Source organism: Tympanuchus pallidicinctus, unplaced genomic scaffold (assembly GCF_026119805.1).
Source record: "Tympanuchus pallidicinctus isolate F22 unplaced genomic scaffold, pur_lepc_1.0 scaffold31, whole genome shotgun sequence".
NCBI classification, from domain to species: domain Eukaryota; kingdom Metazoa; phylum Chordata; class Aves; order Galliformes; family Phasianidae; genus Tympanuchus; species Tympanuchus pallidicinctus.
In genome coordinates this window covers 10,341,051-10,365,726 of record NW_026294749.1, presented here as the reverse complement: position 1 = coordinate 10,365,726, position 24,676 = coordinate 10,341,051, and the positions used below count along the sequence as shown (strand labels likewise).

Below are 24,676 nucleotides of genomic sequence, written 5' to 3'. Positions count from 1 at the left end.
AACAGGACTTCTCACCTCACAGAGCTTAGATCTCTCTATGACTTCAGTGAATATGGCATAAAAGATTAGATAATTTCATTTTATAACTTACAAGTTGTTTACACTTGACATTTGCTGCAAGTTGAGTTGTCTGATGTTTAAGTGTCTTGCCGTTGTAAATTGCAGCTTTCTCACTTAATCATCTCACACTTTAAAGCACTTTGGAAGAAAGTTAACTCAGACCTGATCAGATGAGCTCTTAGTTTGCTATTAAGTAAAAGTTTCCATCTGATAGCAGCATTAGATATGGAGATGGCATGTATTTGAACTCACAAGGATGCTGCACAATGTAACAGGAACATCAACAGTGCACAAAACAATCTATGCACAGCCTTCATTATAAAAACCAGCAGACAGCACTATTAAAGGCTAATGCACACATTATCTACAGTAAAATAGGGGTAAAACAGATTTGTTGAAATACACCTTAAGAATAGTCATTAAGACTACAAGCTAATTCAGCCCTGTGTCCATAAACCACCTACAGAAGAAGAAAATGAATGAAGTATAAATATAGGCAGCACAAAGTATTTGCTATTTGTTCAGCAAATGCAACACTCACCCATCAGAAAATGGATTCTTCTTCCATGCATCCGTCCTGTCTCTTCCAAACACATTTATCCTTTCACTACGTCCCTTGCAAGGGAGTTTCTCAGGCTTAACCATATTGTGAGATTAAGTATCCCATTTTAATTTGCTCTAAACCTAGTCCTGGGATGAGACCTCTAACATTACTTTTCATTTTAAGAAGCGGGCGGCACACCAGCCACCCAAACAGAAATGCAGATAGCACATAAGCCTTATGCTGAGAGACCAGATCTGTTAAAATTTTTATTCTCCAATGAATTTGTGCTCTCCTTCACATTTTTGCAGCACAGAAAGAAAAATCAGCAGAAGATATCATTTAATCTTTTAAACAGGATTTTCAGCTGGCATGGAGTGACTGATACGTGTTCCTCCAGAAGGCCAAACAAATCAGGAGGGGACCACTTATCAGTAAATAAATCACTGCTGCATTCTTATGAAATGCCTTTGGACATAATAATGTTGACCTACAGCACACCTGGCAGGCAACTGGAATACAACACATCTTATTTGCTAGCAGTGTGAATTCTGGTTGTCCTGTTTTATGGATGCAACGGCTTGTCTTATTTTCACATAAGCAATGGAAAGCTCTAAGTAGCTGCACGCTGCATAATGTTGCTTGTGATAACAGCATTGTAAAGTTCTGAAAGTATTTCTAGCCAAGGTCTTACAACAGGTAAGGACTTTACTCGCAGTAAAATACAGGAGCAAAATGAGTACTACCAATGAAGAACCACCAGTTCCAATAACAGAACAAATATTTACAAGTAGCTTAAGACTCCAATATCTTTGCAGCTAAGAAACAAAAAAAAACAAATTTTGACTTTCAAACAAGATTAAAGATCTCTTTTTCTCCTGAAAGTAAGATCAATGGAAAGGTACACTATGCCTTAATTTGAACTGCTTTTAAAATCAGCAGTAACTACACACAAGACCAGTTTTTTGCTGCGTCTGGTAAAGACTCCAACTACAAAGGCTGTGGCATCAAAAAAATCTAACATTTTACATTAAAATTCAAATAATGCAAACTTACCAAACAGATAATTACAAATAAAATTAACAGCCAAGAAACGTTATCCAGCTTTACTCTCCTGCTGTTCTACTGAATAAGCATGGGAAGAATATAACATAGACTACTTTGGCATAAAGTAAACAAGTTTTTCAAGAAAGCATTTCAAAGCACACATCAGATTGAATAGCTTTTACTGAGGAAGCTCTAGGCCAGCTGAACATTCTAATGAAAAGCATAAAGATTCTTCACCTACTTCATTGTCAAACGCATCCAGCATCCAGCTTTTTCTTCCATTTCTCAGACAGTCTGCTAACAGGGAATATCTTCAAGGCATTGCAATTCATAGCAAAAGTCAAAGTGACTGAAAACTAGCTGCCAATGCTTTAAAAGAAATAAAAACCCTTCCATGAATAAGCTAAATGCAAGCACAAAGTGAAAAGCATCAAGGGAAATATCCGTATAGATAATAGGTTGAGTTCAAATGAAACCATAGCAAATAGAAAACAATTTGCATTTGTGAGGTTTTTTCCACCTGCATGAGCATGCCTGTTATTCTCAAAAGACAGCTACAGAGAGTAATAATTACCTTTCCTTTGAGAATTCACACTCAAAAGCCAATATTTATTAACATAATTCACAAGTAACTTCAAGGTAATCAGAAAATTGCTAACAGTGTTAAACAGCAAGACAGTCACAGCTAGCACGTGTCTTCCTACCTCGGTGCTTACTGTGCAACTAAAGCGTGTGAGTCTTCCTCTGCAGAGACAATTTGGAAAAGCTTTGAGTAAGTTTTTCAGAAAGACACACAGTTACTTGTATTTCAGCTTCTATCTGTTTTTAAATATTCTCCTACCACAGCATTTACAGGCACCAACATTTTATTGCTGTTTTTGTTTGTTTTAAAGGAGGGATCAGCATTTTTTCCCCTTGCAACTTTAGAAGCAATTTCAACAATTCCTTGCTGGATGAAAATGTTAAGACAGTTATGATTGTAGAAAATCTTCCCCAACTCTGTGAAATTACAGACTAGAAGAAAAAAATTACATTTCCGAGTAAGACTTGTTTCAGTATTGATGAACAAAATGCTTAGGTCATAGAACCACCACTGAATGGCTTCAATTGGAAGGGGCCTTAAACATCATCCAGTTCCAACTCCCCCCCATGGACTGGCTTGCCTCTCACTAGGTCAGCTCTTAGGAAAGCACCTACTGAAATTTTCTAACAAGGTCATACAGCTTTATTCTTTTAGTGTACTGAAACCGAATTCAGTAATTGGCAAAGCAAATTACCAGTTGTTTTAAAGGGTCCAAAAATTATGTTGGCTTTTAAAAGATATATATTTCTTGATATTAACCACACAGTAAAACCATAGTAGTTTCAGATCCGTGAATATTACAGCTCCAGTAGAACATATGAGATCAAACTCAGGAAGTCAGTTTCTTACAGCTGAGCTGCTCTCAGTCCAGCACAGTTCGTTACAGAGCTGCAGTCAGATGATACGGGCAGCTCAGCTCTTTCTACAAGCTTTCTGCAACACCAGATCTCCTGTAATTCCCCGGGTCTTCCTTTCTCCCTTTCATGAATATGGGAGTGATGTTTGCTTTTTTCCAGCCACCAGGGACTTCACCTGACAGCCACAATTTTTTCAAATATGATGGAGAGCAGCTTGGCAACCACATCGGCCAGTATCTTCAGAGCCCATGGATGCGTATCGTCTGGCTGCATAAACTTGTATACATTCAGTCTCATGAGGTGCTCTTGGAATTGCTCTGCTCTTACACTGGAAGGAATTTTGGTCCCCCAGCTCCCACTAAGCAGTTCAGGGACACAAGAGGCATGAGAAGAGGCAAGAGAGAAGCATGGCCATGAAGATTGAGGCGAAGAACTCATTAAATCTAAAGATAAGGTAGTATTTTTAATTGCTTACATCTGTTTTGGATCTTTAAAACTTCTACTCCAAACGAAAATGGGTTTTTTTGTTTGTTTGTTTTTGACAAAATGAATATAAATATAAAATGAATATATTTTTTTTTTCATTCAGGGAGTTAAAGAGCCCAAACATAAATATTTAGGTAAAAAAATGAGAAGACTGAATTATAAAGAGCAAATATCACTAAAGCTTGTATTTGTTCCACTTCAAGAAGAAGAAAATATATAATCTTTGTTAAACAGACTGCTGGTTCTTTAAACTGCTAAAGCTTAGAGGTTAGTGGAATCTTCTTCTCTGTAGAATCCTAGACAAACATAGGCACTTACATGCTATACTCCTCTTTCCAACACTGTGAGATACAACCCATGCACAGTTAGAGCGACTATTAAAAAAGCAGCATTACCAGGCTTGTTTTACAAGAAACAAAAAAAGGTAGTTGGTCATACCATGAAATATTTGGGCAGAAGGGCCAATATGTCCAGCTAAATGGCATGGTCCCTCCCAAAATCAATGACAATTCCTGCTACTACATTACTTTTCCTAATTTTTCCTAAATAAAAATCTTTCCTGTATCATTCCATATGAGGCCCTAGACAGCGTCCCAGCAGTAAATAAAGTGACCAACTGATTATCTTCAAGGCAATCACATAATATTATTCTACCGTGTTTCTCCTCTATGGTTTATATTATCACATTAGAAGCCCTTTGAGGGCATCTCCAGCTGGTATTTGTTGGTGGCGTGTTTTTTGTTGTTGTTGTTTTTATAAAGGTACACAGCAATTAGGCACTGCAATTACATGAACAGTAACTATGCCTAACTGCTTTTCCTTGCAAGGGAATGGCCTCTAGTTACAGTTTTGCACATTACAGATATTTTTTTTTTGGCAAATTAACTTACTGTTACAACACATTTGTTACATGAGACTGCTACACGGATGATTAAACAGATTGTCTGGACTAAAACCTCTATCAAGGCCAGAGAAAGACAATAACACATGGAGCAGAAGAGAAAAGGGATTTCCCTTCCTCATTTCTGATGCTCCTATCACAGTAGATCTGGCAATAAGGAAAAAAATATCTGCATGAAATCAGCCTTAAGTGTGGAGCACGTCTGCAAATAACTAACAGCTCTCCTGAGTCCCTATAAAATCCTTTTGAATGAAGTACAGTATTTTCAAAAGTGACCCAAAAGGCAAAAGATTGATCACGTGAAGGTCTAAGGCATGATGGAAGTTGTCAGTACATTTTCTTATTTCTAATTCTTCTTTCTACTTATACAATAACAGCATTAACCTAATTTAATTCTTGCAAATAGTTCAATATTTGAACTAGAAATATCAAAATTAAATAGAAGCAAAGTGAGCTTAGTGAAAGTTCCTGCTTACTATAAAACCAGAAGCTGCTGTGGAGCACACCATGAGTGCCCAACCTTTTGGCTTGCCTGGGCTTCTCTGAGAGGAATTGTGACGATATGTGTAAGGTGTGACTGTGAAGCAATCTTTCTCTGGTTATATCTTCATCTCACACAATGCTGAGACCTCAACACCCAGGGTAGATATTTACCCTCTCCTATGGTCTTGCTTTATCTTTGACCAGGGAAAACACAGACTCCAGAGCCCAGTTATCCAGCTAGGTGACCAGGCACCCAGTCCTTCAAAGCATATGCAAAGACCAATCCCATCACTCAAAAGACATTGAAATTTGGTATTGCTTCAGTTAATGAAAAGGGAACTAAGAATGTCGTAGATATTAAATGTTTGTCCCTTCATAAAAAGGACAAACACTCTGAAAGCTTCAGAGAGTTTACTGGTAGTATTGCTGGAAGAAAACTGGGTACTGATTAATGAAGCAGAATGCCCTGACAGGACCTCAATACTACTAACACCAGAGATCCTTGCCTAGGCTCACAGTGATCTGAAAAGCTTTGGAAAGTATCATATTATATCAAAACAATGCTTACTGTTACACACAAATCACTGTTTAATTGACACTTCAAGACATATTTAATATTTATCTCCTTTAAACTGTAAATAGTTGAGAAACAACAAGATAGGGAACAACTGCTACAGACTAGTGATGAAGTTGAAGCTTATCTTTCTTCATATATCACCTCTGCTTTGCAATGAAACATTTTGTCCAAGATTTCCTGAACAGAAGCATTGTTCAGAATTCAACACCATACTTGTCAGAGAATCATACTGTAAATAATGGAATAAAAACAAATGATGCTTTTTAACTGCAATTTCTCACAAAGAAGCAATTGTTACACATGGCTTGAGGATGTTGTTTTTCAACAGGAATTGACTTCCCTTTTGCTCCCTAGTTGCTACCATAAAACAAGATGATATAGTAATAATTATACTGTTTGCATTTTAATAGCAGCATATTCTCTGCCACTTCTGAGAAGCATGCAGTGCTAAAGAAGAATTATTTTCTACTGGCACACGCAGTATATTTTCACTGCAAACTAGCATGAACTGCCAATTTCATAAAACTAATTATATTTTTAAGTTAGTTTGCTGAACCAGCAAAAATAGTTGGCAACATAAAATGCTGTATCTGCCCAGAAAGTCTCTCACAACAGCTCTGGTTTACAGATCACCAGGTAGCAATATCAGTTATATATATATATATATATATATATATATATATATATATATATATATATATATATACATATTCTTCTACAGCCACTACAATTTCTTTGAAGATAATTCCAGTATATATTTAAAGCCTTGCAATTCAACAATTCAACCAAAGCTCCCCCTGGACGTCACTCCACAACACATGTAAAGTACTGGCTTATTTAATTTGCGTGTTTCCTTGGAGCACAGTTCACCAATGGCAGCAACTCCAGCCTTCCATTTCACTGAGCAAAAACACATCGTCATACACGGAGTTGCTTTTGGAAGGAAAGAAGAGCTCTCTCATAGTCTCTCAATTTCCTAGAATACAGCACTGAACGTGATACAGTACACTTTGAAAAAGCACACTGTTAAATTGAAACACAAAGTGCTGCGTCTCCACTGCAGAAAGACTCTCCATATAAACATCCTTACAGAAGACATTTGTTCCTTACTTAAGGACCACTTTGCTTCATATAGAAACGTTTTTACTAGCAGTTAATGCAATTTGATAAGATTGTCCATGAAAAAAAGAAACCTACACAATTACCTACTGAAAGTTGAAAGTGACAGAAATAAAAGATTCAAGCTAAACAGCCAAAACTTCAATATATTACTTTCAAATTCAAATGGAAGTTGAAAAACTTCTTTTTAAAATTAATTTTAATGAATGATTCAACTTTATGCCTAGGGCAAATTGAAAACTACTATGGAGATGGGAAGGAGATGTAAATCCATAGAATACACAAACAAACTTAGCCTTAACATATATAAAACAATTTATAGAAACTTCAGAGCATTCTGAAAGCATGCAAAATGTACTTAGAACTGTAACGCACTCCATTTGTTATTACATTGAGTGTAAGATATAAAAATAAGATGCAGAAAGAAAGGATTATAAAGAGCAGGTCTTTTTCAAAGATTGGAAAAGTATTTGGGCAGTCACATTTTCAGTGATCCCTTTTTAATCAGTTGAGTTAATCAAGTTTACACCCGTAGAAATAACCTAAACACGTGGTGTCATCTGGTTACCATCAGAGTGTTAAGTTCTGTTTTTAAAATACTCTAATACAGACACAGAACAGAGATCTGGACTCTAAAATGTAACAAATGCCTACTAACCCTCATAAAGCATGTAGAGCTTTCAAAAACGTGGAGTTAATTGAATTCTAAGAGCTTAATTTAGACTAAAAGCCTGAGAAACTCAACATAAAACATCTTCAGAAGTAACCTTAGAGACAAGCATCAAAATCAGCAATGTCTGTAAGATATCTTATACATGCTGTCACACTGATGCCATTACCACCAGTGAAACTTGTGATGTGTAGACCTTGACTGAACCAGTGACTACTTGACTACCTGCAGACAGATCAGGCTGCATATAGTATAGTTTAGAAATACTTGCCACATAAACATTTCCAACCTAGAGCATAGAACCCTGTAGTACATAAACGATTGCTTTAAAATCACAAACATCTTACCAAACACCGAAGCTCCATTTGGTAACCTATTGCTGTTAGAAATATTGACAAGGTAGCAATTGGCAACTGGAAACTAAGTATGATCATGTGAATAAAGCATTCTAGGGAGTTATTTCAGTGCTAAAGTTAAAAGACCTACCTCAATATACCTTTCAATACAGATTCTTCCAACCATTTTTGGTGTGTGCATTAACTGAAACATCTCACCTTTGAGCCTTACCAGGTTGCATACTGTAAGACTACTTATGTACAGAACACTGTAAATGACTCCAGCCTCCCTCTTCTTACATGACTGGATTATGTAGTCCTAAAAAAAATCATAGTGTGCTGTTTTTTGCTTCTTCTAAGACACTTCAGTTCTCCCATGATAAATTTCTAAGTGGAAAATCTTCACACTACGTATCTGTAGCTCTCTGTATTTTTCACTAGAGCCTCACCAACACAACTTCTGAAAAATGCAGAAGTGAACGTAGAAGAAACCGGGGTTCAGTAACACAGCCAGCAATGACTGTAACACGGATTTGAATTGCTTAGGTCTTTCACTGGGTTGATGAGGAATTTCTGCAACCCAGCTGCAGAAAGCTGGCAGCAATAAATTCTCCATACACTCCAAGTTAAGTATCTGACTATTTCATTACTATTTTCAAATATGTGGAAGCTTGAGGCAAGGCCTCTCATTTCACAGTTCGGTATTTGCTTCTTTCCTTATTTCCTCTAACAAAGGTAATAGCATAAGGCCAAATAAGAATAGAACTCCCTTGGAGATGCCTGCTGTGAGACACGTCATAGCATTTCTGTAAGATTTCAGAACAATAGCTTAAGGGCAACTTCTTCCATTAAAAATCAAGTCATTTTGAGAGAGTCAATTTTTATAATAAGAGCCACAATAAAACAGATGAATTAAATTATTAAACTTCCAATCCAAGTGTACAATTCTTTAAACTCAAAATACTTGCCAAGAATTCACATTTATTGCCTGCAAATGCAAACAAAGCTCAAAAGTTTTCCTTCTTTTTACATCATGCAAACATGTTACTTCAATATGGACTTCATGGTATGTATAATGTGACCATAACACGACATACAAGGCTCAACTTATTTTTCTTTCTTCACAATCTAAATAAAATTTAAGTACTAACCCACTTAAGGCCATAATCCTGACTGTGCTACCCATCACACATCTTCCCTTTCTTTGCTATATTCTACTGTTGAATTGTTCTAAGTTCCTTTAGAACACTTTAGAAGATATTTAGTGCTAACACTATTCCTATGATACAAATAACAACAGTAATTTAGAGTTATACCCAAATGAAAAAGATTTCTGCACACTGACCACAGTGCAGATCTTCTGCACAGTTACTACTTGCCAATTTAAAAATCACTTCTTTCAGTGCTGAAAACCTGTGCCCTTATACAATGTGTTTCTCAAATTGCTTCTCCATAAATACACAAATAAGTGTATTTATACACCTTGTATCTCTGTCACTAAATTCATCAGTATTCATCAAATTCATATCAGTTTTAAAGACTTGTCCTAAAACAAGAATCCTGAGATATGACAGGATTCCTGTCTGTCACAGCAGATTTAATTCACAACAACTGTGCTAGTCATGCAAACCTAAGCAGCAAGAGAAGTTCACTGGCATTTATAGACAAGCTTCACAGCACAGAGTACTGTACTGCAGGAAAAACTTCTGATGTTTGGTTGGATCCATGTGAGATCATTACAAATACTCTACTGACGTTAAAAGCAATCTGTCACTACTTGTTAAATAGGAAGCTGTTAATCCTATCTGTTTCAAATAAATCAACATTTTGTATGGTTTACAAAAACACCCCAGAACTCCTCAAAGAAACCCAATTCCAGAAACAGTAGTATATCTTAGAAGTGTTGCAGAATCCTAAAGAAGTTCATGAAATTCACTGCTACTGCTGTGTGAAAAAATTAGTACTCCCTTTTAAGAAAGTGGAAATAGGGCAAAATGACCATACATGACACTTCTCCCATCACTGTAACAAAATGCTTGTATGAATCTCATCCGAGCATCCTAAAATCCAGATGAAATACTGTTCATGATAGTTGCACCCAACAAAGACAGAAAGGCTTTCTATTGCAAAGGCATCCCTGGACACAGCCACAACATATCAAGAACACTAAAACCATAATAAAGCCATATTGTATCAAGTGAAATTAAGAACTAGTGGACTTCAAGAACTAACTTCTATCGTATGGATAAAAACTCTTACCTTGAAAAGACTGTTTGGCTCTATCCACTAGTTCTTCAATAGGATAGCTTGCTAGATCTCCTCTGGCATGCTTGGTTTTGCAGTAAGTACATGCATTGAGACACCTGGTCAAGAAATGAAAACATTCAGATTCTTGCCAAGAAAGACTTTACATGCATAAATGTATTTATGAAGAATATCTGGGAGAATGAGCTTTTATACTATAGCAGTGTTCTGCTTTAAAATCAACTCAATTGATTTGAAGAGTCTTTTGCTTTCCTACTTCCATTAAATATCTCCTACATCTATAAAGAGGATGAAAGAAATCATCCAGTTCAAAGGATTCATTTATTTCACGTAACCGTGCATGAAAACAATACTTCTCTAGATCTGCAAGATGCGTTACTACATCATAAGCAAAATAAAAAGCTGTAAATGCACTAAGACTGATGTCTAAGATAAAATTCTAATTGTATTCCTGGGCAATAGCCCAAGAAGTAGAATGAAAATCTTCCAAAATACACCTAAGTCTGTGTCATCTGCTCCACAGCCTGATCCCAGAAAGCACAAATAGAACAGTGATACAACGACCTCAAGTTGTTAAGTTACAGCACCAGAAATTAAGCTGCAGTATCACTTAGTGACACATTTAACATTATATCATTAAATGAAGGAAGCCTCTGTAAATATTCGATTGAGAAAGCATTTCTGCCAGATTTGTTGATATATTAAGGAAAAAAAAATACTTCATACTGGAAACTGGACCAAAATAGTGAGGATGCTAGCATAGGAAGACGTGCTAATTTGGTTACACAGGCTACACTGCCCAAGGTGCATTACTACCACCTTCCTCCATAGGACACCAATGTGGTCCCTGCCAAACTGACCGAACTGTACTAAAAAAAGGCTGGAGCTCCCTGTCTATTGGCATTTTGGCTCTTCTGTTGTTTAAATTTCTTCACAAACAGTTTGTGCACCTAAGCACTTCATTTTTATTCTCAGTTTAAAAAATCTTAGTTACATACTTTGCATGCAATGGTCAGATATGAATAGCATTATCCCACTAATCTAATACGAATAAATGAGCCAAATCTAAACAGGCATCAATGCATGGTAAAAATGATTATTTATGCTATTTGCGTAAAATTTCTTTTTCCTTTTGTTGTCTATTAATGGTGTAGTGGAAGAAAACAGCATATTACTTCTTTATTATGGCTCATGCATAATTCATCTATATATTACTCAACGTATGTATTTTGCTCTTTATTTGGGTACTGGCATTTGAAAAGCTCTGCAGAAAGAGTACTAAGTGCTAAGAGAACTGAGCTCTAAACATCTGTACCAAGCAGTGAAGTTACTAATCCTTGACCCTTGAGGATAAGTTTCATATTTTTGGTCAGTGGTCCTTCTCTACATGACCTAACAGCTTTTGATTCATGTCTAACTGCCTCCTCTATCTACAACATGGTATCTAGAAACAGATAAAAAAGCACACAGTCATATTTATAGGACAGAACGAAAACTAGTTGCTCATGCATCTTCAGAACTGCCCTATGAGAAAATACTGTTGAGCATAAAGTCCTGGGTAAACTGAAGTATACAGTAATATCTTTTTATTTTTTCTGATGCTGCAATAATGTTGGTCACACAGAGAGAACGGAAATGTGGAACAAGTGGGGAAAAAAACAGAGGGGAAGTTATCCTCTAAATGTTCACAGAATTAAGTAGGGTTGCTCCCAAGAGATTTATTACTGTAATCCACATACGACTTCTGGGAGTTTGTCTATGCAAAAATCTATTCTCAGATGGGAGATGGAAGCTGGGATTTGGAAGTAGGCTTTCCACCAAGTTCTGCAATATCAACTCTACCATAAAATACTGTCTAATACTTAAATAATTTAGTCTCATTTTTCCTGGCAGTAAGAGACATCACATTATAAAAACAAAATGAGATAGATGTAATACAGAAAACATCAATGTTAGAAAGCACACAACACCACCACCACCACTTATAAAACCTACTTGTATCGTACTTTTAATTCCCACTAGGAATATAATTAATCTCCTGGACTGCAGTTAACGAAGAAGCAGATTTTAAGTACTTGTAAAACTGCAGGACTAATAACTTTTCACAGACTTTAGAATTACCTTTTCTTAAAAGCACAAATTTTAACAAAACCACAAGTATAACAAAGTATTTGTAGATGTTCCCCTCCACAAAACTGTAGCAAGCCAAGCTCTGGTCCAAGTTTCCAACATAACAAATTATTCATACATCCATGTTGCCACATCCTCAGACCACAGCCTAACAACCACAAAAGGGCTGGAAGGAACTCTGAGAATCTGAATGCTGCATCTCTCTAAGGATCATCCACCACTAAATGGCTCTCCTAAAATCAGCCCAGCAGGTAAAACTCTCCTTAAAAATCAGCCTTCATCACAACTACAAATCAAATACACAGAAGTAAAAAACCGATGGGTTTGTAATTGCAAAAAGTATTTTGCTCTGTGTTAAATCTGAAATCTTCTTCAAGTATTTATGCTTGGTTTGTAAAAATTATTTTCTATTAATAGAGGTCAAAACTTTATTGCCCAGATATACCAGACATTTATGGAAAAAAGCACTAATGCTCTTCATGTTTGTAATCATCGACATGCTTCAGATGAAGTTGTTTGTTCTTCTGGAACTACTAAATCCTAATTTTTCAACATTGTAAACTTGATAAAGTAGCTTGAATTGTTAATCTCTTGCTTTGAATTATTAACCTTTATTCTGCCATGTGCCCAATATGCAGAACATAAACAAAACACTATGCACAGATAAATTGCTACCATGTGGCTCCTTAAAAACCTTTGCACTTGACCAAACCATCATTATCGACAATGTGGTGGAGTGCCTGAAATTCTGCTCTACAGGAAACAGTGCTCTACACACTGCTGAACTCGTATGTGGCTTAAGCAGTGCATTACTTTAAGCAGAGTCTTTTTACAAAAGCAAACTGTTTTCAGTAGAATAATATTCCCCATAAAGCACACACTTCACTTGAAAGGCTACCCGTCGCAGATGGAACTAATTGTAAGAAAGAAGCCTCATGACAGAGCAGAAAAACAAGGACTTTCCTTCAGTGTGACTAATCGGTGGATTTCAGCAGCAGATGAGAATAACAACACAGATGAGGAGCAGAATCTTGGTTCCTGTTAAATTAATAGGATTTTTGCCACTATTTTTAGTGAAGACAGGATTCCACTCTCGGATATGAGTATAAAACATATTTCATTCAAGGATTGTAAAACAGCTTAATTACAGACTGTGATGTGCAATTAGTGTGCTGTGCGCTCACATTTAATGTGACTGACCAAGAACAGACATCTGTGAGCAAGATGTGAAAGCTGCATAGCTGTCACAGTGTCATATGGCAGAAGGTCCCTGCTGCACTGCGGGTGGTTGGGTGGTTAACGTGGGGCAAGGAGGACACTACTGCCCTCTTCATTGCCTGAATAATCCAATAAATACTGGCTTGGTGTCAAACTAATGAGCTTTAAATAAGAAAAAAAGTCATAAGATGATCTTCTCCCAAATTAGAATTCTGTGGAACTAAAATACCTCACCACAGCTGACTCAAAATATTTACTAATATCCACCACTGTAAGATCTGACTAGTTATACAAATATCAGGTTTTATGAAGCTTGCCAGTAATACAGTACCTCTAATAGTACACTGGATCATCTTATCAGTACAAATACAGAAAGACTGCTCTTAACAGTCACCCACACCTTCTCTCTGCACCTACAGACTTCCTCAGGCAGCTGAGCATTTTGTGTTTGCATAAAGCATTCTTCTCGAGAAAATAACTTGCTTGTTTCAAAATACAGTCACACGAGAGATTTAGGCTTTTGCCAAATACTTTTGAGTTTTTTATCAAATGCAATTTTGATCAAAATGCTTTGTAATGTGAGCAAGTAGTAAATTTCCTTTGTGGCTTGCCTGAGCAAAAAAACCAACCAACCAGAAATGTGTGCTTCCAACAGGTGAGAGGAGATGGATGCTACTCAAAACTTACTGAACAAGAGCTGGCAGAATTCTACAAACATATTTCTTCATAGGATGCAAGCGTTGTAATCATAATAGCATCTATATTGAATTAAATATGATGAATATTTATTAGTATTTTTACCTTGACAAATGCTACTTTGCTCTTCCAAACTTTTTAAATCTTGTCAAGCCTAACTGCAATGGATGAAGGCAAAAACAGTGTATAAAAGAGAAAGCATGCCTATCGTGCCAGCCTTGCTTTCAGGATACACTGTTGAAGTTTGCACATCTTACAATACAGCTTTTAATCCACTATGACATGAAGATATTTTCCTTTAAAATCTAGGAGTGTGTTTTCACTTTAAAATTCAAAGTATTTTTGAAACAGAGGCAAGCTCTTTCTCATCAAGGCCAATCAGTCTAAGCAGCAAACCACATGATTACAGAAATAATGTTTGTTTACAGAAATCCTGGTCTGTTCAGTGAGCCTGGGCATTCGCCATAATGGCTATGCCACAAAGATGCACTCAGTGTTACAATACAAGCTTCCATGTGATAAAAACAGGACTTCTGTGAAATTATCTTTGCAGCCAACTATTTCAGTAACTGTTCTGAAACAGCAGTGTTTACTTAAAAACAAAATGTCTTGCAACAAAGTTTTAGAAGAAAACCGGATGATCCTTCAGAACACACTCTGCAGTGCATGGGACTACCCATATTTTTCTTGAGGTATGATGCAAAGTACAGGATGCTCTTTGTTTAATTCTACAAGCCATTCCACGCACAGCAAAGGGATCAACGTGCATTACAGCGTTGTTCTTCCAAAGACCTCTGAAGACAGTATTTTACCTGGCAACATCTCACCAGTTACTATTCAAAAGGAATCTGGAGACCAGGCAACTCGCTTAATTTGATAAGCCATGGTGTGGTTTAGTTCTTCACCATCAATATCTGCATTTTATAGATCTGAATTTCTGCAGTAGAGGGCAGGCAATTCAAAAGCCAGAGCCACGTAGTCACACCATCACACACTCACTTTGTCCAACTAAAGGCCAATGATTTAGCATTTGCAACATCATGTACTCCAATGTCACTTCTTAGAGTCTGTCTAAAGAAATTCTTGATCAATGATTCTGCCCTCAAAGTTCTGCGACTGTTTGAATCAATTCATTCAGTATTCCAGATTGACATTAAAAGAAAGCTGCCAATTCACAGTTGCCTTTGTATTTAAAGCATGTACAGTGTAATTTCACTACAGAATAGCCCTACTGCAGGCAGATAACTTAGCATTATACACACGGCATGCACTGCAAAACCTAACTGGAATAGAAATGAGCAATTTCTTAAGTTTTAAAAATTCAGCTTTCAAAGTTTTCTAGAAGATCACAAAGTATTAAAAGAACAACTGCGACTTCTAAGCAGCAAGGGAAAATGAAGCATCTTGACTGACCTCCATGAAGGGAAGGAGAAGGATCAGGTGGGAGATGGGGAGAGTCAAGTGTCTTTCCATAAGCCCTCCACCTTACTTATCAACCATCTGCACGATGTTAGCAGGTCCTGAATCATCCATGCAGAAAGCACAGTTGAAATGCAGACCACTGCCTGTGATAAGAGCTATTGTTTTTCACTTCCTGAATGGCTTTTGGGACAGACCCTTTTAGAGTGGTGAAATCTCATAGGAAACATTAGGCTGCAGTTAATCGTGTAGCATACAGCAGGTGCCACATGGATTCTTGGGATAAAAGGTATTGTTTTTGTACTAGTCAAAACATCCTGGGAGGGAAAAAGTTGTATTTCTGCGACACTGAACCTATCGGGCTTAATTTAGAATTTATCTGAGATTTCCATCAGACCCATTTCAAAAAAAGTACTCACACAGTGCTTGAGGGAAATGGCTCTGAGCTGTCTGGGGAAAACAACAGCAGAAATAAGTGCCTAATAAAAACAAACTCAGCATTTATAGTCTAGAAAAGTCCCTCCCAGTGATGGGCTCTACACAAACCTTCCTGCATGAAGATGTGGCAGCAGCAGAAATTCTAAAAGCTCTGCTGTGGGCAAGGATCTGAGCATTACCCATAATTAGTACTATGCTGCTGCTCCTAAATGCCATCTCTGTGCTTTGTGATAAACAGGCCAGTTTTGGTGGGGGGAAGAAAAAAAGCTATGTGAAGCAGTAAAAAGAGGTACATGCCTCAAGCACATACTCTTCAGTATGCTTCACTGACAAAGTGAAAAAGACAACAGATATCAACATCATCGCCCTGTCTGAAATTTTCTAAGCAGTTTAACGGATTGATTTCACAATTATAAGAATCCAATGACTGATTTATTTTAAAAACAGAAGTTTAAACCAAGGATCTTATGTCTGCATTTAAGAGACTCCAAGGGGATTGTCAGAAGCACATGAATCCCTGTGACAGTTCCACAGCTACGTCAGTCTGAGTATCTTCACGGACTCGTCCTCCTTACAGCCCCAGCACCTTTTAAGGATATCTCAAAGAAAACAGTAGTTAAGGCATTGACTTTTGAATAATTAGCCAGGCTAATTTGAATGACCAGGGAACCTGCTTTAGCAGTGGGGTTGGACTAGATGACCCCCAGAGGTCCCTTCCAACCCCTGCAATATTGTAATTTTGTGAACCTAGCATTTATAAATTATTTTCTTTTCACCATTTTATAGAGTTAATGTTTGAAATACATTAAAAAGCATTTTACTGTGAAAGTACCAGCAAAAGCATACGGATAGAGCAGAAAAACAGGACAAAGTAACCTTCGTTTACTGAACTCATCCTCAACTTCTCCATCTGCTTTGCTTCTCTAAAATTCTCCCTATCCAAGGACTCCTCAGCCTGTTAATTTAAAAAGCAAACAACCTACCACCCTTTTCTCCTTCTATTTTCTTCCTAACTTTCTCCTGTTGTCTAGCATTCAGTGATCACAATACCTGCAACTCTCCTGTGCCATTCTCATGTCCCAGTGACTGGAACAGTCTGACTTTCCTCCAAGCTACTTGGCTTGTGTTTGTCTGCTTTGATTTCCTCTTTAACCACACAAGCCTGTGGTGAGTCTGAAACTTTTCCAGTACAACTGCTGCCAGCCCTGACAGAAACCTTAACTTGTGAGCCTAATTTCATCTTGTTTAAGAGCACAAAGATACCTAATTTTAATCTGTTTAGGCTCACACTGCAATCTCTTGATTCCTCTTCTTTTTGTAACCTCCATTGCAAATCAAACAGAATTGTCAGTCATTTAAAAGCAAATCAGAAATATCACAAAGCCATCGGTGCTCAAATCAGAGCATTCAAACTGGCCATGGAGCCCCTTGTGAAACCAGGATCTAAACAGCCTTCAAAACATTACAGGCTGCAAAATACACAAGCAGCTCCAGTCATCAAAAGCAACATTTAACTTTAAAAAAAAAAAAAAAAAAAAAAAAAAAAAAAAAAGAGTGGACAGCCAAAATACAAATGAGCTCAGTAATTCAGTTGTTTACAGGCCTTAGTCAACACCCAGATGATTGGAAGCGTTCTTCCCAATATTCACAGCAACAACTGGTTACAAGAACTTTGTCTTTGCAATAGTTGACTTGAAACCACTTTTCGACCTTAGAAGTGCTCTTAAAAAGACCCAGTCTTTAGGATGACAGGAGTTTTGCACTGACAGCCTTTGAAATGGAAGTTACAGGCTGCTTAACAAAGCCAATCTAGTAACAGACCTTACTGCTTTGCTCAGTGAGCTCTGCAGTGCTGCAGCAGTGCTCTCACAAATAAAAGGTGCTGATGATGTCGCATCTGTTTGCCTTTATTAGAGAGGGTCAAAATGACATTCTCCTTGCATGGCAGAACTGGTAACCGTGACCCAGCCTTATACAAGGAAGTGGCCCACTGTGCCAAGGGGAGGCAGGAGGTGTCATGTACTTTCATTTCGTGCAGGTCTTCAATCTCACATGAGCTCTTAAAGCCAAACTGCTGTGATAAGGACTGAAGAGATGAATGGAAAAATTGGCCAAGCTGCCGGGCTCCACGGGCTGTGGTCAGCTGTACAAAGTCTAACAGCCTGAGAAACGGGCTAACAGGAACCTTGTGAAGTTCAACAACCACAAACAAAAAGCCCCACATCTACGCAAAAATGCAGATGAGGAAGGAGGCTGACTGCTAGGAAACAGGTATGGGAATAAGGAATTTGTGGTCCACGTGGGCAACAAACTCAGTGTGAGACAGCCATGTGCTCTTACAGTGAAGTAAGGCATATATATTGCTCTGTGTGACTGGACTATACACATGAGAACTAAATCAAGAGGTTGAAGTGGTTAGTGCCCTTTGCTTGGCACCTGTGAGTTGTAATGTTGTGTTCTGGAGCAAGGCAGACTGACAGAGGGGAGCAAGCAAGCACACAGTATAGTCAAGATGATTTGGGAGATTTGCATGCATGGACACATGAGGACAGGCTATGAAAACCAGGTTTATTCAATGTTACAAAGATGAAGTCTTACTGTAGTCTACAAAGAGCTAAAGGGAGTGTATAAAAAAAGAGAGCCAGGCTGGTTTTGGAGTTCAGGGCAGAGGTTGAGAAGCAATGGGCCTAAGCTGTACACAGGAAACTGCAACTAAATAGACGGAAAAGTACTTTAAAAGTACTGAGACAGGTTACACTACTGCTGATCTCATCACTAAGATGCTGGATCCCAACACTGGCACTATCCTTCTTCTGATGTCCAGAGACTGGCTGTGCTCCAACACTGCGTCAACAAGAATAAGTGCATACAGAGTGTGTACATGTGTGAGATGCACAGGGGAGCACGATATGCTTCCAGTACTACAGGAAGCCACAATTCAGTTAGGGGGGTAACAACAGCCACAAAATGAGAAACAAATGCAGAAAGGACTGGCCTGCACAAGGAAAACTAGAGAAAAGCATTAAATGAAAGATACCACGAATAGAGTCTACACAGTTAATAATTATGGTTTTGTTTGGTATCATGTACAGTAAGAATGTGATACTAACAAGATACGTGCTTCAAGTACACCATAGCATTTCCAGGTCTAGCAGTAATAGAGAAACAGGTATGGACCTCATCTGACATGTCTATTGGAGCAGAGAGCCACCAGTCACGAGCAAAGTATTCCCAAGCACACTGATGAAGCTGTGGTCAGCTAAGAGTCCACAGGAAAAAAAGATGAGAAATCCTTGAATGTAGAAGGAACAACAGAAAGTACAGATTCTGCACAAATTAATCTTCAGCTTTCATTGTATTCCTCCACAGGAATAAGGAACAGAAGGAAGGGGCACTGCATCCATAAATTGGGTACAGAGGAAGCGTGCACACAGGCATTCTTACAGGTCCGTGCAGTTACTGACTGTTGTATAAATCATGTTTTGTTTCATGCCATCATTCACCTGTGTGCTACATTATCAAAATGCCTCTACATTTAACAGTCACAGAAATAGCAACTGTGCAAAGCCCATAACTAAGTGCCCCCAAAGAAGTGTATTTGTACTACTCCATATTCCTCTGAAATGTTCTACACAAACCAAATTGTAAACAAGCCTTACCAAAAAAAAAAAAGCAAAGTCTGTCAGTTTTGTGGTACCTGGCCCCACTTAAACTTATGAATGCACTTAACTCAAATTGACTTAAGAATCCTAGATTCTGTTCTGCAAACACACCTGCATCACAAGTGTAAAAAACATTGATGGGGGGAAAAAAAGAACTCTGAACACACTACATAAACAGTAAAGCCTCTCAATGAGAGCACATGGCAGCATGCTGAGCATCTCGTTGTGTCTTTACACAGACTACAGATACTGACTGTTTTTAGTATCTCAGTGGAGATAGGTCTGTCTTTGCTTTTCAGAAGAGAATTGTTCCCTTTGGAACACAAACCTACTGATATATGCTAACAAAAAAAACCAACCCACTGTATTTACTGGCTGTTCAGGGTACTTCACAATTTCCCTTCAAAAAAAGCTCTTGGAAGTCTGAAGGGTAGCTAAAGAAACAAAGCCAATTTACAGTGAAAATGTCTACATGGTTATTTTACTAGTTGTCACACAGAGCAAGTCTTAGTCTTTCAGGAAGATATATTTCTCACATGAAATAATAGAGCAAATATACAAACCTACATCAGTTATTAAGATTCAGTACTGCTTTCACATAATCTACCAGAGAGCTGTGGCCTACTCACTATTTTTCCCAACAAGCATACCCTAATTTTTGTACAAAGAGAAATTCAGTTGGCAGGTTGAGGGTCTTTTTCCAGCCTCAGATGATTTCTGGAACATTTTTTTAAACCATGTATGTTCAAACAAACGTTCACAGCTACGAGTCCTAAAAAAATCCTGGTTAAGAGGCACTTACTTAAACCTGCATTAATTCTACACTCATGCGCTCCTTACACAGCCATCCTGCTGCCCTTCCCTCTGCCTTCAAATCGATAGTATTTTTGATATTAAATGCAATTCACATTAAAAAAAACACGTTTAAACTAACTGTACTTAGAGAATGAGGGAAAGAAGATGAACTTTAACACACAGCCGTCATATTCCAAAGAGGAAACACTGTGAAAGAAGAATGAGGAAACCATAAAAATGCACAATCCTTCCGACAGCTCTTTCTGGCATCAAAAAATACAGAATCTGAAAAAACATACAACAAGTTCCATCACTTCACATCTCTACCTATTTTTCAATATTTACAGTATCTCACAGGCTTTCTATTCTTTTATTAAGTTATCAGTTGAATGTTATGGCTTCATTCCCATAATCTGTCTACAACCTGCACGTCCTCGTTTCATTTCCACTCAAAGAAACAACTGCCATAAAGTACATAGGGTAGAATGAACTGACAATATAAACGGAGGGCTTAGCTTATACTTAATGATTAAAATTCCCACTGTAGTTCTTGTGATAAGTTCTGCAGCTGTCTGAAATGCAGACGAATAGCTGGTTATTAAGAATCTGGAAAATGCAATTTGCACTAGTTAGGCTTTCGTTGGGGATGAAAGAGATGAGTAAGTGGCGCACGAGGGGAATATCTGCAGGAAAAGGGAACCTATGTAGTAGAGAATTAAACAGCACTGCACTAAATAGTACAAGTGCTGGGTAGTGTTGGTACCTGTACACACAGATACTTCTAACTTACTTGGACTACGTGGCCTGTTTCCACAAAACTGCTAGATTAAGATTTAGACAGGTCCAAGAAACACATCTGAAGATCAGCTACAGAAACAGTAAGATTCCCCTGCAAACTCAGCATACCCCTACAAACTGGGGATACAAACTACTAAGTGTAGGATTAGTTTATGCCTTTGACTGAAGCAAAATGGCTAAGCCTAGTGGAGACATGCACTGACCTTTTAGTCTGAACTCAAAGGTTATTCAAATGTTTACAGTGTCACTGCATTACTTTTTAATTACAGAACTGAAAGTTAATTTATTCAATGTGCTGAACTATTCAGCTAAACTTTCCTAAAGATGCAAAAAACTTACTTTGATCTGTAACAACATTTCCCCTCTATCACTTATAATTTTTTAGACTGTTCCTCATTTAAATGGTGAAATTAACCACAGAAGTTAGTGCGTTTTCATAAAGAATTACTCCTACAAGAAAACGTTTTAGCATGTTTTTCAGCAGTTCTGTTGAGTCATTATACCACCTATTTTATTTTTCTAAATGGCACATACAGTCCATAGCTTTGAAAAGGAAAAGCACATTCTGGAAGTGGCTCTGGGCAGCCTGGTCTGGTGGTTGGCGACCCTGCACATAGCAGGGGCTTTCAAACTAAATGATCACTGTGGTCCTTTTCAAGCCAGGCCATCCTTTGATTCTATCAAAAAAAATCTAATTTGCAGAACAACTCTATACTGGCAGTAAAGGGACTCCTTCCTCAAACTCTTCAACAAATGTTATAAAACAAACTGCTGGAACGCAGTGCTGTGGATGACTAAACAAACCCTACAGTAAACATTTCCTCAGCTGCAATGTTCAGTGTGGTACCAACTTAAACTGCACAGACACAACTGACCTTCTGAAAGGAAAAAAAAAAAAGACTGTATTTCAGAAACTAAGCAATATGACATGACATACATGACTAACAGCATACTCACTGAAGGGAAAAAAACAACAACCAGACATTTCTCTCAAAAACACAAAAGATACCAGAGCTGGCACCAGCCTGCAATGCAAAAAAGACCATGTGATACTTAGACACTTGTGTATTAGTTTAAAAATAAGTTAGATAAGCATGTGACGAGTGACAATTTTGTGCATGACCTTTGCTTAACAAGCTCTTTTTCAGAAAATCCACACACATATCAACAAAATTCCTACAAATAATAATAATAAGCTTAAACTCCACTCCACATCTGACATCTTGAAAATAAACTCTGAAAACAAAATTCTGCAGGGCTACTTCGGGAAAAATAGAAAACATATGTTTTACAGCATGAATTCAGAAAGAAGAAATGAAAAAAAGCATTGAATTCTTCTTGTAATTCAGGCTGATGAAATTCAGCACGGTAAGTTACAGAGACAGAAGCTTGGGGTGGATGTTTCCAGTGGGAATAATTCGCTCTGCCCAGCAGGCAAGGAATTTGGAAATAGAGTTCCTCTTTCCGGAGACTGAATAGGCATACAAGATTGCACAGGAAATGCTTTCAAGTCGGGAAATGGGGAGGCATTCTGCATGGAATGGGGAATCCATAGCTTAGGGTGCTTCTTTTTGAAGTGTCAAACCACAACAACTACCTCTGAGTGGAGGTCTCTACCACTATTAAGCAATCAGGCTTCTCCATGACTATGTGCTTCTATTGAAATATCCCAGATACAAAGAATGGCTGGAATTGAAAGGGACCTCTGGAGCTCATGTGGTCCAGCCCCCCGCTCAGAGCAGGGACGACCCAAGCAGGCTGCTCAGGGCTGCATGCAGGCTGCTTGTGAAGATCTCCAAGGAGGAGACCCCACAGCAAGTCTGCATAACCTGTGCCAGTGCTTTGGCATCCACGCAACGCAGAAGTGCTGCCCGGTGTTCAGATGGGAAGGGTCACCTTCCTCAACCTGCTCAGCCTGATGCAGCCCAGGAGGACAGTATGAGTACCTGAAGAAGGAAACAGACTGAAGAGAGGCCTAAGGACCCACCTCCTTGACACAGTGCTCTGTGGGAGCTGACATCTTCAGGCCCAATTCATATACACCTTCACATTTGCAAACATGTTTTGTGTAATGACAAGTTAGGAGTTCTTTATCAGACTTAAAAAACTTCAGGGACTGTACCTGTGATACTGACACAAGCAGCTTTTACTTTCATGCTCACTGTAGACTGTTGTCAAGCTACAAGCCATACTGAGAAATACCTAATCTTGATTGCCTAGACATGGTTCCTGAACTAAAGAAAAACAAGGATTATGACATCCAGTTCACTTGGGAATTCTAACTGTGACCGTCAACCCTTATGCACAAGTGAATTGTCAGACATTTCTCAGATCTTCCTTGAGAAGAAACCATTCCCTAAAATGGGTGTCCAACGCTTTGGCTTGCCCTAAGTCAAGAGGAATTGCCTTGGACCTCGCATAGAATACGTAGTATAGTTACATATTTTTATAATATAAAGTTAATGCATAAATGTCTTTTATGTATACACATACATTACTAGAACATAAAGAGCAATAATGACAAAATTCACAGGTTGGACATGCACTACATAAAAACTGATAGACAGATATGGCTCTCCATGATATCTGACAATTGGCATATAACTGTTGAAGGAAGCAACAACGTTTTGTTTCAGTCCAACCAGTAGTTCTTTACTCATTTGGCTGAACTACTGCATGGTGCTGTTCAGTATAAGAATGCAGACACAACTCAGCAGAGTTTTTGAGTATTTTGAGTATCCTCAATTCTAAAGCATCAACTTGCAGAGTAACACATTAAGTTTAAAGGGACTTAAAGGGAGAAACAGGGAAGTTGAATGTCACTTGCAGGCAGATATTTAGTAAAACAGATGTAGTCTAAGACAGAGGTTAAAGTAACTAGTAAAAAAAAAATATTACTGTTTTATTGCCTAAATTCCACACCTCCACATTTGAGGGGCAGGGAGCCCTTAGAGTGCCTTTTTTAAATATATCTGCTCTTGATATATCATCTATTTTCAAATGTATCTTAGAGTAAAAGCAAAAGAAGAAAGAACCCAGAAATCTGCTCTGTTTTTCACTGTACCAGGCTATTTGAAATGCAAATTCAGTACAACCTGCCTTTATAATTAAAATTTATATCTGAATTTTTTAAAAATATATTGTCTTTCAAGAATGGTAATTCAGAATAATAATACATAAAAATATGCAAATGGTGACACTTCTCAATAGCATTAGCTATAGAACTTTTTTTTTTCTTCAATTTTCAGTATCAAGGAAGATATCAACCTACCCTCTTACAGTCTATTTGCTTCAGCGATTTGGCAAATATGTCACATACTGATGTTCATGGATAAAATGTCTTTATCCTCCCTGTTTTTCAAATTCTTAAGAATTCACACAGGTCAGTAAGGATACCTCAAGGCCTTCATGTACTTTGGCATTTTGTAAATAATGCTACATCCTTTTTGGAGCCTGCCTACCCATTTTCTTCAGGGAAAACCTTTCAATTAAAATTATCTCTGAATTAAGATCTTAAGCTTAAGATCTAACCAAAGCACGAGATATTTCCAGTACCAAGTTCTGCTTCCTCTTTCTACACATCCCTTAGGGCATTT

General features: G+C 37.8%; 1 protein-coding gene across 2 annotated transcripts in view; it reads right to left on the bottom strand.

Moving 5' to 3' along the window:
* CDKAL1 (CDK5 regulatory subunit associated protein 1 like 1) overlaps positions 1-24,676 on the bottom strand; it is a 364,386-nt gene that overhangs the window by 193,404 nt on the left and 146,306 nt on the right. For both annotated transcript variants that reach the window (XM_052697955.1, XM_052697956.1), the window contains exon 9: positions 9,919-10,022. In XM_052697955.1, the coding sequence (XP_052553915.1) occupies positions 9,919-10,022 (104 nt within the window). The remainder of the gene's footprint in view (positions 1-9,918; positions 10,023-24,676) is intronic.